The 20,290-nt window shown below is 48.5% G+C and overlaps 1 protein-coding gene across 1 annotated transcript in view; it reads left to right on the top strand.

The window, feature by feature from the left end:
• Positions 1 to 19,535, top strand: part of LOC132389966 (potassium voltage-gated channel subfamily D member 1-like) — a gene marked incomplete at its 3' end in the record, with an annotated part of 103,855 nt that extends 84,320 nt beyond the window's left edge. Inside the window, exons 3-5 of the mRNA XM_059962543.1 lie at positions 15,229 to 15,391; positions 18,731 to 18,817; positions 19,393 to 19,535. Coding sequence (XP_059818526.1) covers positions 15,229 to 15,391; positions 18,731 to 18,817; positions 19,393 to 19,535 — 393 coding nt within the window. The remainder of the gene's footprint in view (positions 1 to 15,228; positions 15,392 to 18,730; positions 18,818 to 19,392) is intronic.
• Between the last annotated feature and the right edge of the window lie 755 nt (positions 19,536 to 20,290).

Raw genomic sequence — 20,290 nt, 5'->3', positions numbered from 1 at the left:
ACAGTCGCTGTCACACACACACACACAATCAAACACACAAAGATAGACAGACACACTGACACACACAGTCGCAGTCACACACACAACACACACACACAATCTGACACACTGACATAGACAGACACACTGTCGCAGTCATACACACACAATCTAACACACTGAGATAGACAGACACACTGACACACAGTCGAACACACACACACACAATCTAACACACCAACACAGACAGACACAATCACACACACACACACACACACAATCTAACACACCGAGACAGACAGACACACTGACACACACAGTCTAACACACCGAGATACACAGACACACTGCTGCAATCACACATACACAATCTAACACACTGAGGTAGACAGGCACACTGACACACACAGTCGCAGTCACACACACACAATCTAACACACCAAGATACACGGACACACTGACACACACAGTCGCAGTCACACACACACACAATCAAACACACAAAGATAGACAGACACACTGACACACACAGTCGCTGTCACACACACACACACAATCTAACACACCATGATAGACTGACACACTGACAAACACAGTCACAGTCACACACACAATCTAACACACCGAGATAGACAGACACACTGACACACACAGTCACAGTCACACACACAATCTAACACACCGAGATAGGCAGACACACTGACACACAGTCGCTATCACACTGAGATAGACAGACAAACTGACACACATAGTCGCAGTCTCACACACACACAGACACAAACACACAATCTAATACCCCGAGTTTGAGAGACACACTGACACACAGAGACGTAGTCACACACATATAATCTAACACAACGAGATAGACAGACACACTGACTCACACAGTCGTAGTCACACACACACAATCTAAGACACCGATATAGGCACACAGTGACACACACAGTTGCACTCACACACACACAGACTAACACACCCAGATAGACAGGCACACTGACACACACAGTCGCAGTCTCACACACACACACAGACGCACACACAATCTAATACACCGAGAGACACACTGACACAGACAGTCACAGTCTCACACACAATCTACCACACCGATAGACAGACACACTGACACACAGTTGCAGTCACACACACAATCTAACACACCGAGACAGACAGAAACACTGACACACACATTCGCAGTCACACACACACAATCTAACACACCGAGATAGACAGACACACTGACACAAACAGTCGCAGTCTCACGCACACACAATCCAACACACAAAGATAGACAGACACACTGACACACACAGTCGCTGTCACACACACACAATCAAACACACAAAGATAGACAGACACACTGACACACACAGTCGCTGTCACACACACACACACAATCTAACACACCAAGATAGACTGACACACTGACAAACACAGTCACAGTCACACACACAATCTAACACACCGAGATAGACAGACACACTGACACACACAGTCACAGTCACACACACAAACTAACACACCGATATAGACAGACACACTGCTGCAATCACACATACACAATCTAACACACTGAGATAGACAGATACACTGACACACACAGTCGCAGTCACACACACACAATCTAACACACCGAGATACACGGACACACTGTCACACACAGTCGCAGTCACACACACACACAATCAAACACACAAAGATAGACAGACACACTGACACACACAGTCGCTGTCACACACACACACACACAATCAAACACACAAAGATAGACAGACACAATCACACACTCACACACACACACACACACACACACACACACACACACACACACACACACACACACACACACACACACACACAATCGAACACACCGAGACAGACAGACACACTGACACACACAGTCTAACACACCGAGATACACAGACACACTGCTGCAATCACACATACACAATCTAACACACTGAGGTAGGCAGGCACACTGACACACACAGTCGCAGTCACACACACACAATCTAACACACCAAGATACATGGACACACTGACACACACAGTCGCAGTCACACACACACACAATCAAACACACAAAGATAGACAGACACACTGACACACACAGTCGCTGTCACACACACACACACAATCTAACACACCAAGATAGACTGACACACTGACAAACACAGTCACACACACAATCTAACACACCGAGATAGACAGACACACTGACACACACAGTCACAGTCACACACACAATCTAACACACCGAGATAGGCAGACACACTGACACACAGTCGCAATCACACATACAAAAACTATCACACTGAGATAGACAGACAAACTGACACACATAGTCGCAGTCTCACACACACACAGACACAAACACACAATCTAATACACCGAGTTTGAGAGACACACTGACACACAGAGACGTAGTCACACACATATAATCTAACACAACGAGATAGACAGACACACTGACTCACACAGTCGTAGTCACACACACACAATCTAAGACACTGATATAGGCACACAGTGACACACACAGTTGCACTCACACACACACAGACTAACACACCCAGATAGACAGGCACACTGACACACACAGTCGCAGTCTCACACACACACACAGACGCACACACAATCTAATACACCGAGAGACACACTGACACAGACAGTCACAGTCTCACACACAATCTACCACACCGATAGACAGACACACTGACACACAGTTGCAGTCACACACACACAATCTAACACACCGAGACAGACAGAAACACTGACACACACATTCGCAGTCACACACACACAATCTAACACACCGAGATAGACAGACACACTGACACAAACAGTCGCAGTCTCACGCACACACAATCCAACACACAAAGATAGACAGACACACACACACAATCTAACACACTGAGATAGACAGACACCGTGACACACACAGTCGCAGTCAGATACACAATCTAACACACTGAGACAGACAGATATACTCACACACACAAACACAATCTAACACCCTGAGATAGACAGACACACTGACACATACAGTCGCAGTCACACACACACACACACAATCTAACTCACTGAGATAGACTGACACACTGACAGAAACAGTCGCAGTCACACACACACACAATCCAACACACAAAGATAGACAGACACACTGACACAGACAGGCGCAGTCTCACACAGACACACACACACAATCTAACACACTGAGATAGACAGACACCGTGACACACACAGTCGCAGTCAGATACACAATCTAACACACTGAGGTAGACAGGCACACTGACACACACAGTCGCAGTCACACACACACAATCTAACACACCAAGATACACGGACACACTGACACACACAGTCGCAGTCACACACACACACAATCAAACACACAAAGATAGACAGACACACTGACACACACAGTCGCTGTCACACACACACACACAATCTAACACACCAAGATAGACTGACACACTGACAAACACAGTCACAGTCACACACACAATCTAACACACCGAGATAGACAGACACACTGACACACACAGTCACAGTCACACACACAAACTAACACACCGATATAGACAGACACACTGCTGCAATCACACATACACAATCTAACACACTGAGATAGACAGATACACTGACACACACAGTCGCAGTCACACACACACAATCTAACACACCGAGATACACGGACACACTGTCACACACAGTCGCAGTCACACACACACACACAATCTAACACACCAAGATAGACTGACACACTGACAAACACAGTCACAGTCACACACACAATCTAACACACCGAGATAGACAGACACACTGACACACACAGTCACAGTCACACACACAAACTAACACACCGATATAGACAGACACACTGCTGCAATCACACATACACAATCTAACACACTGAGATAGACAGATACACTGACACACACAGTCGCAGTCACACACACACAATCTAACACACCGAGATACACGGACACACTGTCACACACAGTCGCAGTCACACACACACACAATCAAACACACAAAGATAGACAGACACACTGACACACACAGTCGCTGTCACACACACACACACACACACAATCAAACACACAAAGATAGACAGACACACTGACACACACAGTCGCAGTCACACACACAATACACACACACAATCTGACACACCGAGATAGACAGACACACTGTCGCAGTCATACACACACAATCTAACACACTGAGATAGACAGACACACTGACACACAGTCGCACACACACACACACACAATCTAACACACCAACACAGACAGACACAATCACACACACACACACACACACACACACACACACACACACACAATCTAACACACCGAGACAGACAGACACACTGACACACACAGTCTAACACACCGAGATAGACAGACACACTGCTGCCATCACACATACACAATCTAACACACTGAGGTAGACAGGCACACTGACACACACAGTCGCAGTCACACACACACAATCTAACACACCAAGATACACGGACACACTGACACACACAGTCGCAGTCACACACACACACAATCAAACACACAAAGAGACAGACACACTGACACACACAGTCGCTGTCACACACAGACACACAATCTAACACACCAAGATAGACTGACACACTGACAAACACAGTCACAGTCACACACACAATCTAACACACCGAGATAGACAGACACACTGACACACACAGTCACAGTCACACACACAATCTAACACACCGAGATAGGCAGACACACTGACACACAGTCGCTATCACACTGAGATAGACAGACAAACTGACACACATAGTCGCAGTCTCACACACACACAGACACAAACACACAATCTAATACACCGAGTTTGAGAGACACACTGACACACAGAGACGTAGTCACACACATATAATCTAACACAACGAGATAGACAGACACACTGACTCACACAGTCGTAGTCACACACACACAATCTAAGACACCGATATAGGCACACAGTGACACACACAGTTGCACTCACACACACACAGACTAACACACCCAGATAGACAGGCACACTGACACACACAGTCGCAGTCTCACACACACACACAGACGCACACACAATCTAATACACCGAGAGACACACTGACACAGACAGTCACAGTCTCACACACAATCTACCACACCGATAGACAGACACACTGACACACAGTTGCAGTCACACACACAATCTAACACACCGAGACAGACAGAAACACTGACACACACATTCGCAGTCACACACACACAATCTAACACACCGAGATAGACAGACACACTGACACAAACAGTCGCAGTCTCACGCACACACAATCCAACACACAAAGATAGACAGACACACTGACACACACAGTCGCTGTCACACACACACAATCAAACACACAAAGATAGACAGACACACTGACACACACAGTCGCTGTCACACACACACACACAATCTAACACACCAAGATAGACTGACACACTGACAAACACAGTCACAGTCACACACACAATCTAACACACCGAGATAGACAGACACACTGACACACACAGTCACAGTCACACACACAAACTAACACACCGATATAGACAGACACACTGCTGCAATCACACATACACAATCTAACACACTGAGATAGACAGATACACTGACACACACAGTCGCAGTCACACACACACAATCTAACACACCGAGATACACGGACACACTGTCACACACAGTCGCAGTCACACACACACACAATCAAACACACAAAGATAGACAGACACACTGACACACACAGTCGCTGTCACACACACACACACACAATCAAACACACAAAGATAGACAGACACAATCACACACTCACACACACACACACACACACACACACACACACACACACACACACACACACACACACACACACACACACACACAATCGAACACACCGAGACAGACAGACACACTGACACACACAGTCTAACACACCGAGATACACAGACACACTGCTGCAATCACACATACACAATCTAACACACTGAGGTAGGCAGGCACACTGACACACACAGTCGCAGTCACACACACACAATCTAACACACCAAGATACATGGACACACTGACACACACAGTCGCAGTCACACACACACACAATCAAACACACAAAGATAGACAGACACACTGACACACACAGTCGCTGTCACACACACACACACAATCTAACACACCAAGATAGACTGACACACTGACAAACACAGTCACACACACAATCTAACACACCGAGATAGACAGACACACTGACACACACAGTCACAGTCACACACACAATCTAACACACCGAGATAGGCAGACACACTGACACACAGTCGCAATCACACATACAAAAACTATCACACTGAGATAGACAGACAAACTGACACACATAGTCGCAGTCTCACACACACACAGACACAAACACACAATCTAATACACCGAGTTTGAGAGACACACTGACACACAGAGACGTAGTCACACACATATAATCTAACACAACGAGATAGACAGACACACTGACTCACACAGTCGTAGTCACACACACACAATCTAAGACACTGATATAGGCACACAGTGACACACACAGTTGCACTCACACACACACAGACTAACACACCCAGATAGACAGGCACACTGACACACACAGTCGCAGTCTCACACACACACACAGACGCACACACAATCTAATACACCGAGAGACACACTGACACAGACAGTCACAGTCTCACACACAATCTACCACACCGATAGACAGACACACTGACACACAGTTGCAGTCACACACACACAATCTAACACACCGAGACAGACAGAAACACTGACACACACATTCGCAGTCACACACACACAATCTAACACACCGAGATAGACAGACACACTGACACAAACAGTCGCAGTCTCACGCACACACAATCCAACACACAAAGATAGACAGACACACACACACAATCTAACACACTGAGATAGACAGACACCGTGACACACACAGTCGCAGTCAGATACACAATCTAACACACTGAGACAGACAGATATACTCACACACACAAACACAATCTAACACCCTGAGATAGACAGACACACTGACACATACAGTCGCAGTCACACACACACACACACAATCTAACTCACTGAGATAGACTGACACACTGACAGAAACAGTCGCAGTCACACACACACACAATCCAACACACAAAGATAGACAGACACACTGACACAGACAGGCGCAGTCTCACACAGACACACACACACAATCTAACACACTGAGATAGACAGACACCGTGACACACACAGTCGCAGTCAGATACACAATCTAACACACTGAGGTAGACAGGCACACTGACACACACAGTCGCAGTCACACTCACACAATCTAACACACCAAGATACACGGACACACTGACACACACAGTCGCAGTCACACACACACACAATCAAACACACAAAGATAGACAGACACACTGACACACACAGTCGCTGTCACACACACACACACAATCTAACACACCAAGATAGACTGACACACTGACAAACACAGTCACAGTCACACACACAATCTAACACACCGAGATAGACAGACACACTGACACACACAGTCACAGTCACACACACAAACTAACACACCGATATAGACAGACACACTGCTGCAATCACACATACACAATCTAACACACTGAGATAGACAGATACACTGACACACACAGTCGCAGTCACACACACACAATCTAACACACCGAGATACACGGACACACTGTCACACACAGTCGCAGTCACACACACACACACAATCTAACACACCAAGATAGACTGACACACTGACAAACACAGTCACAGTCACACACACAATCTAACACACCGAGATAGACAGACACACTGACACACACAGTCACAGTCACACACACAAACTAACACACCGATATAGACAGACACACTGCTGCAATCACACATACACAATCTAACACACTGAGATAGACAGATACACTGACACACACAGTCGCAGTCACACACACACAATCTAACACACCGAGATACACGGACACACTGTCACACACAGTCGCAGTCACACACACACACAATCAAACACACAAAGATAGACAGACACACTGACACACACAGTCGCTGTCACACACACACACACACACACAATCAAACACACAAAGATAGACAGACACACTGACACACACAGTCGCAGTCACACACACAATACACACACACAATCTGACACACCGAGATAGACAGACACACTGTCGCAGTCATACACACACAATCTAACACACTGAGATAGACAGACACACTGACACACAGTCGCACACACACACACACACAATCTAACACACCAACACAGACAGACACAATCACACACACACACACACACACACACACACACACACACACACAATCTAACACACCGAGACAGACAGACACACTGACACACACAGTCTAACACACCGAGATAGACAGACACACTGCTGCCATCACACATACACAATCTAACACACTGAGGTAGACAGGCACACTGACACACACAGTCGCAGTCACACACACACAATCTAACACACCAAGATACACGGACACACTGACACACACAGTCGCAGTCACACACACACACAATCAAACACACAAAGAGACAGACACACTGACACACACAGTCGCTGTCACACACAGACACACAATCTAACACACCAAGATAGACTGACACACTGACAAACACAGTCACAGTCACACACACAATCTAACACACCGAGATAGACAGACACACTGACACACACAGTCACAGTCACACACACAATCTAACACACCGAGATAGGCAGACACACTGACACACAGTCGCTATCACACTGAGATAGACAGACAAACTGACACACATAGTCGCAGTCTCACACACACACAGACACAAACACACAATCTAATACACCGAGTTTGAGAGACACACTGACACACAGAGACGTAGTCACACACATATAATCTAACACAACGAGATAGACAGACACACTGACTCACACAGTCGTAGTCACACACACACAATCTAAGACACCGATATAGGCACACAGTGACACACACAGTTGCACTCACACACACACAGACTAACACACCCAGATAGACAGGCACACTGACACACACAGTCGCAGTCTCACACACACACACAGACGCACACACAATCTAATACACCAAGAGACACACTGACACAGACAGTCACAGTCTCACACACAATCTACCACACCGATAGACAGACACACTGACACACAGTTGCAGTCACACACACACAATCTAACACACCGAGACAGACAGAAACACTGACACACACATTCGCAGTCACACACACACAATCTAACACACCGAGATAGACAGACACACTGACACAAACAGTCGCAGTCTCACGCACACACAATCCAACACACAAAGATAGACAGACACACTGACACACACAGTCGCTGTCACACACACACACAATCAAACACACAAAGATAGACAGACACACTGACACACACAGTCGCTGTCACACACACACACACAATCTAACACACCAAGATAGACTGACACACTGACAAACACAGTCACAGTCACACACACAATCTAACACACCGAGATAGACAGACACACTGACACACACAGTCACAGTCACACACACAAACTAACACACCGATATAGACAGACACACTGCTGCAATCACACATACACAATCTAACACACTGAGATAGATAGATACACTGACACACACAGTCGCAGTCACACACACACAATCTAACACACCGAGATACACGGACACACTGTCACACACAGTCGCAGTCACACACACACACAATCAAACACACAAAGATAGACAGACACACTGACACACACAGTCGCTGTCACACACACACACACACAATCAAACACACAAAGATAGACAGACACAATCACACACTCACACACACACACACACACACACACACACAATCTAACACACCGAGACAGACAGACACACTGACACACACAGTCTAACACACCGAGATACACAGACACACTGCTGCAATCACACGTACACAATCTAACACACTGAGGTAGACAGACACACTGACACATACAGTCGCAGTCACACACACACAATCTAACACACCAAGATAGACTGACACACTGACAAACACAGTCACAGTCACACACACAATCTAACACACCGAGATAGACAGACACACTGACACACACAGTCACAGTCACACACACAATCTAACACACCGAGATAGGCAGACACACTGACACACAGTCGCAATCACACATACAAAAACTATCACACTGAGATAGACAGACAAACTGACACACATAGTCGCAGTCTCACACACACACAGACACAAACACACAATCTAATACACCGAGTTTGAGAGACACACTGACACACAGAGACGTAGTCACACACATATAATCTAACACAACGAGATAGACAGACACACTGACTCACACAGTCGTAGTCACACACACACAATCTAAGACACCGATATAGGCACACAGTGACACACACAGTTGCACTCACACACACACAGACTAACACACCCAGATAGACAGGCACACTGACACACACAGTCGCAGTCTCACACACACACACAGACGCACACACAATCTAATACACCGAGAGACACACTGACACAGACAGTCACAGTCTCACACACAATCTACCACACCGATAGACAGACACACTGACACACAGTTGCAGTCACACACACACAATCTAACACACCGAGACAGACAGAAACACTGACACACACATTCGCAGTCACACACACACAATCTAACACACCGAGATAGACAGACACACTGACACAAACAGTCGCAGTCTCACGCACACACAATCCAACACACAAAGATAGACAGACACACACACACAATCTAACACACTGAGATAGACAGACACCGTGACACACACAGTCGCAGTCAGATACACAATCTAACACACTGAGACAGACAGATTTACTCACACACACACAAACACAATCTAACACCCTGAGATAGACAGACACACTGACACATACAGTCGCAGTCACACACACACACACACAATCTAACTCACTGAGATAGACTGACACACTGACACAAACAGTCGCAGTCACACACACACACAATCCAACACACAAAGATAGACAGACACACTGACACAGACAGGCGCAGTCTCACACAGACACACACACACAATCTAACACACTGAGATAGACAGACACCGTGACACACACAGTCGCAGTCAGATACACAATCTAACACACTGAGGTAGACAGGCACACTGACACACACAGTCGCAGTCACACACACACAATCTAACACACCAAGATACACGGACACACTGACACACACAGTCGCAGTCACACACACACACAATCAAACACACAAAGATAGACAGACACACTGACACACACAGTCGCTGTCACACACACACACACAATCTAACACACCAAGATAGACTGACACACTGACAAACACAGTCACAGTCACACACACAATCTAACACACCGAGATAGACAGACACACTGACACACACAGTCACAGTCACACACACAAACTAACACACCGATATAGACAGACACACTGCTGCAATCACACATACACAATCTAACACACTGAGATAGACAGATACACTGACACACACAGTCGCAGTCACACACACACAATCTAACACACCGAGATACACGGACACACTGTCACACACAGTCGCAGTCACACACACACACACAATCTAACACACCAAGATAGACTGACACACTGACAAACACAGTCACAGTCACACACACAATCTAACACACCGAGATAGACAGACACACTGACACACACAGTCACAGTCACACACACAAACTAACACACCGATATAGACAGACACACTGCTGCAATCACACATACACAATCTAACACACTGAGATAGACAGATACACTGACACACACAGTCGCAGTCACACACACACAATCTAACACACCGAGATACACGGACACACTGTCACACACAGTCGCAGTCACACACACACACAATCAAACACACAAAGATAGACAGACACACTGACACACACAGTCGCTGTCACACACACACACACACACACAATCAAACACACAAAGATAGACAGACACACTGACACACACAGTCGCAGTCACACACACAACACACACACACAATCTGACACACCGAGATAGACAGACACACTGTCGCAGTCATACACACACAATCTAACACACTGAGATAGACAGACACACTGACACACAGTCGCACACACACACACACACAATCTAACACACCAACACAGACAGACACAATCACACACACACACACACACACACACACACACACACACACACACACAATCTAACACACCGAGACAGACAGACACACTGACACACACAGTCTAACACACCGAGATAGACAGACACACTGCTGCCATCACACATACACAATCTAACACACTGAGGTAGACAGGCACACTGACACACACAGTCGCAGTCACACACACACAATCTAACACACCAAGATACACGGACACACTGACACACACAGTCGCAGTCACACACACACACAATCAAACACACAAAGAGACAGACACACTGACACACACAGTCGCTGTCACACACACACACACAATCTAACACACCAAGATAGACTGACACACTGACAAACACAGTCACAGTCACACACACAATCTAACACACCGAGATAGACAGACACACTGACACACACAGTCACAGTCACACACACAATCTAACACACCGAGATAGGCAGACACACTGACACACAGTCGCTATCACACTGAGATAGACAGACAAACTGACACACATAGTCGCAGTCTCACACACACACAGACACAAACACACAATCTAATACACCGAGTTTGAGAGACACACTGACACACAGAGACGTAGTCACACACATATAATCTAACACAACGAGATAGACAGACACACTGACTCACACAGTCGTAGTCACACACACACAATCTAAGACACCGATATAGGCACACAGTGACACACACAGTTGCACTCACACACACACAGACTAACACACCCAGATAGACAGGCACACTGACACACACAGTCGCAGTCTCACACACACACACAGACGCACACACGATCTAATACACCGAGAGACACACTGACACAGACAGTCACAGTCTCACACACAATCTACCACACCGAGATAGACAGACACACTGACACACAGTTGCAGTCACACACACACAATCTAACACACCGAGACAGACAGACACACTGACACACAGTCACAGTCACACACACAATCTAACACACCGAGACAGACAGAAACACTGACACACACATTCGCAGTCACACACACACAATCTAACACACCGAGATAGACAGACACACTCACACACACACACACACACACACAATCTAACACACCGAGATAGACAGACACAATCACACACACACATACACACACACACAATGTAACACACTGAGATAGACAGACACACTGACACACACAGTCGCAGTCACACACACAATCTAACACACCGAGACAGACAGACATACTCACACACACAATCTAACCCACTGAGATAGACAGACATACTGACACAAACAGTCGCAGTCTCACGCACACACAATCCAACACACAAAGATAGACAGACACACTGACACAGACAGGCGCAGTCTCACACAGACACACACACACATACACACACACACACACACACACACACACACACACACACACACAATCTAACACACTGAGATAGACAGACACCGTGACACACACAGTCGCAGTCAGATACACAATCTAACACACTGAGACAGACAGATATACTCACACACACACAAACACAATCTAACACCCTGAGATAGACAGACACACTGAAACATACAGTCGCAGTCACACACACACACACACACACAATCTAACTCACTGAGATAGACAGACACACTGACACACACAGTCGCAGTCACACACACAATCTAACACACCGAGACAGACAGACATACTCACACACACACACAGAATCTAACCCACTGAGATAGACAGACACACTGACACAGACAGGCGCAGTCTCTCACGCACACACACACACACACACACACACACACAATCTAACACACTGAGATAGACAGACACACTGACACATATAGTCGCAGTCACACACACACACAATCAAACACACCAAGATAGACACAATGACACACACAGTCTCAGTCACACACACACACACACACACACACACACACACACACACACACACACACACAATCTAACTCACTGAGATAGACAGACACACTGACACACACAGTCGCAGTCACACAATCTAACACACCGAGACAGACAGACATACTCAGACACGCACACAATCTAACACACTGTGATAGACAGACACACTGACACATACAGTGGCAGTCACACACACACACAATCAAACACACATAGATAGACAGACACACTGACACACACAGTCGCAGTCACACACACAATCTAACACACCGAGATAGACAGACACACTGTCGCAATCACACATACACAATCTAACACACTGAGATGGACAGACACACTGACAGACACAGTCGCAGTCACGCGCGCACACACACACAATCTAACACACTGAGATAGACAGACAGATTGACACACAGTCGCAGTCACACACACACAAACTAACACACCGAAATAGACAGACACACTGACACACAGAATTGCAGTCACACACTCACAATCTAACACACCGAGATAGAGAGACACACTGACAGACAGTTGCAGTCACACACACACAATCTAACACAGTGAGATAGTCAGACACCCTGACACACATTTGCTGTCACACACACACACACAATCTAGCACACCGAGATAGACAAACACACTGACACACAGTTGCAGTCACACACACTCTATTTAACACACCGAGATAGACAGTCACACTGACGCACACAGTCGCAGTCACACACACAAGTTTGTGACTGCTGTTGCGGTGTCAATGATCACTTGTTAACACAAATCTTTCCCTGAGGAATCGACCGGTGCGTACAATCCTCACTCTCACCCACTCTCGGACACATTTAATATCTTATTTTCTCTCTCTCCCATTACCTCTTTCCCGCCCACCCCCTCTCTCCTATCCCCCTCTGTCATCCAGCTCTCTCCCATTGTCCTCTCTCTCCCAAATCAGGTTTCAGGGGGAGAGGGAGGGAGAGAGAGACTGACAGGCAGAGGTGTTGATTCTGGAGAAGCAGTGCTAACAGAGTTTTGGTAGTTAGAGAGGCGGTTGGATTTCACCTGAGACTTTGACTTTCCAGATACGGAGACATGGTTCCCAACACAATTGCTGGAAAGATCTTCGGCTCCATCTGCTCACTGAGTGGTGTGCTGGTCATCGCACTACCCGTCCCCGTCATCGTCTCCAACTTCAGCCGCATCTACCACCAGAACCAGAGGGCCGATAAAATGAAGGCACAAAAGGTGGGACGTGTTCCTGCACATTGAACTGGAAGCACAGAGAGAGAGGGAGATTCACTCTGTCTGACCCCGGGAGTGTGTGATGGGACAGTGTGGAGGGAGATTCACTCTGTGTCTGACCCCGGGAGTGTGTGATGGGACAGTGTGGAGGGAGATTCACTCTGTGTCTGACCCCGGGAGTGTGTGATGGGACAGTGTGGAGGGAGATTCACTCTGTGTCTGACCCCGGGAGTGTGTGATGGGACGGTGTGGAGGGAGATTCACTCTGTGTCTGACCCCGGGAGTGTGTGATGGGACGGTGTGGAGGGAGATTCACTCTGTGTCTGACCCCGGGAGTGTGTGATGGGACGGTGTGGAGGGAGATTCACTCTGTGTCTGACCCCGGGAGTGTGTGATGGGACAGTGTGGAGGGAGATTCACTCTGTGTCTGACCCCGGGAGTGTGTGATGGGACAGTGTGGAGGGAGATTCACTCTGTGTCTGACCCCGGGAGTGTGTGATGGGACGGTGTGGAGGGAGATTCACTCTGTGTCTGACCCCGGGAGTGTGTGATGGGACGGTGTGGAGGAAGATTCTCCCTGAGTCTGACCCCGGGAGTGTGTGATGGGACGGTGTGGAGGGAGATTCACTCTGTGTCTGACCCCGGGAGTGTGTGATGGGACGGTGTGGAGGGAGATTCACTCTGTGTCTGACCCCGGGAGTGTGTGATGGGACGGTGTGGAGGGAGATTCACTCTGTGTCTGACCCTGGGAGTGTGTGATGGGACGGAGTGGAGGGAGCTTCACTCTGTGTCTGACCCCAGGAGTGTGTGATGGGACGGTGTGGAGGGTGATTCACTCTGTGTCTGACCCTGGGAGTGTGTGATGGGATGGAGTGGAGGAGTTTCATTCGGTGTCTGACCCCGGGAGTGTGTGATGGGACGGTGTTGAGGGAAATTCACTCTGTGTCTGACCCCGGGAATGTGTGATGGGACGGAGTGGAGGGAGATTCACTCTGTGTCTGACCCCGGGAGTGTGTGATGGGACGGTGTGGAGGGTGATTCACTCTGTGTCTGATCCCGGGAGTGTGTGATGGGACGGTGTGGAGGGTGATTCACTGTGTGTCTGATCCCGGGAGTGTGTGATGGGACGGTGTGGAGGGAGATTCACTCTGTGTCTGACCGCGGGAGAGTGTGATGGGACGGTGTGGAGGGAGATTCACTCTGTGTCTGACCCCGGGAGTGTGTGATGGGACGGTGTGGAGGGAGATTCACTCTGTGTCTGACCCCGGGAGTGTGTGATGGGACGGTGTGGAGGAAGATTCTCCCTGAGTCTGACCCCGGGAGTGTGTGATGGGACGGTGTGGAGGGAGATTCACTCTGTGTCTGACCCCGGGAGTGTGTGATGGGACGGTGTGGAGGGAGATTCACTCTGTGTCTGACCCCGGGAGAGTGTGATGGGACGGTGTGGAGGGAGATTCACTCTGTGTCTGACCCTGGGAGTGTGTGATGGGACGGAGTGGAGGGAGCTTCACTCTGTGTCTGACCCCAGGAGTGTGTGATGGGACGGTGTGGAGGGAGATTCACGCTGTGTCTGACCCCGGGAGTGTGTGATGGGACGGTGTGGAGGGAGTTTCACTCTGTGTCTGACCCCGGGAGTGTGTGATGGGACAGTGTGGAGGAAATTTCAATCTGTGACTGACCCCGAGAGTGTGTGATGGGACAGTGTGGAGGGAATTTCACTCTGTGTCTGACCTCGGGAGAGTGTGATGGGATGGTGTGGAGGGAGCTTCATTCTGTGTCTGACCCCGGGGGTGTGTGATGGGACGGTGTGGAGGGAGCTTCACTCTGTGTCTGGACCTGGGAGTGTGTGATGGGACGGTCTGGAGGGAGATTCACTCTGTGTCTGACCCCAGGAGTGTGTGATGGGACGGTGTGGAGGGAGTTTCACTCAGTGTCTGACCCCGGGTGTGTGTGATGGGACGGTGTGGAGGGAGCTCCACTCTGTGTCTGACCCCGGGAGTGTGTGATGGGACTGTGTGGAGGGAGATCCATTCTGTGTCTGATCCCTGGGAGTGTGTGATGGGACGGTATGGAGGGAGATTCACTCTGTGTCTGACCCCGGGAGTGTGTGATGGGATGGTGTGGAGGGAGATCCATTCTGTGTCTGATCCCTGGGAGTGTGTGATGGGACAGTGTGGAGGGAGATTCACTCTGTGTCTGACCCCGGGAGTGTGTGATGGGATGGTGTGGAGGGAGATCCACTCTGTGTCTGACCCCGGGAGTGTGTCATGGGACTATGTGGAGGGAGTTTCACTCTGTAACTGACCCCTTTTTTTTAATTACAAAATCCTTTATTACAAATTTCGGTGCTATACAATATATACAAAACAGTGGCAAACACAATTACTGCACTACAAATAGACAATAGACATCACACCAGAATGTTGCCATCCCTATCCACGATGGCATTTATACCCCGCGGAGCCCAACGGTCTCGAAACTCCTCCAAGGCCGCTGTGGACTGCGCGTGTTCTTTTTCAATAGTTACCCGGGCACGAACATACCCCCTAAACTTTGCCAGGCAGTCTGCCGGGGAGATCCTCCCGCCACCCGTTTCCAAGACCCACGGATGGCGGATTTCGCCAGCCCCAGGAGCAAGTTGACTGGGACATCCTCATCCCTCCATGCCCCCTTCCTTACTGGATGACCATATATAAACAGGGTGGGACTAAAATGCAGCCAGAAGGCGAGAAGCAGCCCACGCAAATATGCAAAAAAAGGCTGCAGCCTCACACACTCCATGTCTGATTCACTCTGTGTCTGACCACGGGAGTGTGTGATGGGACGGTGTGGAGGGAGTTTCAGTCTGTGTCTGAACCCGGGAGTGTGTGATGGGACGGTGTGGAGGGAGATTCACTCTGTGTCTGACCCCGGGAATGTGTGATGGGACGGAGTGGAGTGAGCTTCACTCTTGCGTCTGACCCCGGGAGTGTGTGATGGGACGGTGTGGAGGGAGATTCACTCTGTCTGAACCCGGGAGTGTGTGATGGGACGGTGTGGAGGGAGATTCACTCTGTGTCTGACCCCGGGAGTGTGTGATGGGACGGTGTGGAGGGAGATTCACTCTGTGTCTGACCCCGGGAATGTGTGATGGGACGGTGTGGAGAGAGATTCACTCTGTGTCTGAACCCGGGATTGTGTGATGGGACGGTGTGGAGGGAGATTCACTCTGTGTCTGACTCCGGGAGTGTTACTTGTCTGTAGGACTTCCTCATTGTCCCTGAGTTCCTGAGTTCATCTCAGCTGATCGACCCCCACCGCATCCCACTCTTGCCTCACGACTCACCCGTCATTTCCCCACAGAAACTCCGGCTCGCCAGAATCCGTCTCGCTAAATCAGGGACCACTAACGCCTACCTGAAGTACAAGGAAAACGGAGGGCTGAATCCGGTAAATATTCCATGAGAAAAATCACAGTCATTATGTGTTGCCTACTGCCTTTCGAGGAGAAGGGAGGGGTGTAGGGGATCACAGAGATCGGGAGTAGGGGAGGGAGGCCACGGGAGGATGTAGGGCAAGGGGGGTCACGGATGGGGAGGGGTGTAGGAGAGTGAAGGGGTCACGGAGATGGGCAGGGATGGGGTCACGGAGATCGGGAAGGGTGCAGGGAGGAATGTGCTGAAAGAGACGGGGCGTTTAAAGTCATGGAGTCGGGGAGGTTTACAGGGTAGGGTGGGGCTCTGGGGAAAAGGGATATTAGAGAGGCATGGACAGAGTGTGAGGTCTGTTCAGGTTTTTTCCTCACAGAGCCTCCGCCGTCTGTGTCTCAGGGGCCTGATTGGAAACAGATGCAATGTGAGGAATCTCTTGGATGGGTGGGGATCCAGTGCTGGGAGCCGGAACGAAGGGGCTGGACCTTAGTACTTGAAGATAACAGCCTCTCACTTCTCCCTCTCGCCTTCCTTCGTCTGTCTGTCTCTACCACCCCTCACTCTCTCCTCCCCGACGCTCTGTCTGTGCCCCAGGACCTGGACTCAGACACACACGCTCTCCTGGCTCGTAAGATCTCTATCTTTGAGCAACAGCATCACCACCTCCTGCACTGCCTGGAGCGAACCACGGTGAGAACAGGGAGGTGCCTCGTGATGGGAAATGGCGGAATACCGGGGTTGGTGATTGGGTGGGGAATACTTAGGTCATGAGGTGGGATATTGTTTTTGAGATGGCGAGTTAGGATACCGTGGTTGGGATGAGTTGAGAAGTTAAGGAATTGAGATGAGGAATATTGGGATAGGAAGTGGTGAGATACTGAGGTTGGGATTGGGAGGGGTGCGATAAATTTTGGAGATCGGGATGAGGGCCATTGGGATAGGAAGGGGTTCGCTATTGGTAATGGGATGGGAAGTGTTGGGATAAGTTGGGAAGCTCAAGGATTGAGATGAGGATTATTGGGATAGGATGGGCTGGGATGTGGAGAGGTGCGACGAAGGATTGCAAAGAGTTGGGAAGTTCTGAGATTGGCATGTGCTGGGGGTTGAGGATTGGGGTGCTAGCCAATAACATCCAAGCGGATACCTAAAGGTGTATAAAGAGTGACGAAATGGACTATAACCGTATAACAATCACAGCACGGAAACAGGCCGTCTCGGCCCTCCTAGTCCGTGCCAAACTCTTAATCTCACCTAGTCCCACCTACCCGCACTCAGCCCATAACCCTCCACTCCTTTCCTGTCCATATACCTATCCAATTTTACCTTAAATGACACAACTGAACTGGCCTCTACTACTTCTACAGGAAGCTCATTCCACACAGCTATCACTCTCCGAGTAAAGAAATACCCCCTTAAACTTCTGCCCCCTAACTCTCAAATCATGTCCTCTCGTTTGAATCTCCCCTACTCTCAATGGAAACAGCCTATTCAT

Source organism: Hypanus sabinus, unplaced genomic scaffold, assembly GCF_030144855.1.
Source record: "Hypanus sabinus isolate sHypSab1 unplaced genomic scaffold, sHypSab1.hap1 scaffold_723, whole genome shotgun sequence".
In the NCBI taxonomy this organism is placed as follows: Eukaryota; Metazoa; Chordata; class Chondrichthyes; order Myliobatiformes; family Dasyatidae; genus Hypanus; species Hypanus sabinus.
Note: the sequence above shows the minus strand (reverse complement) of the source record. Positions and strands in the feature narration are given on the sequence as shown.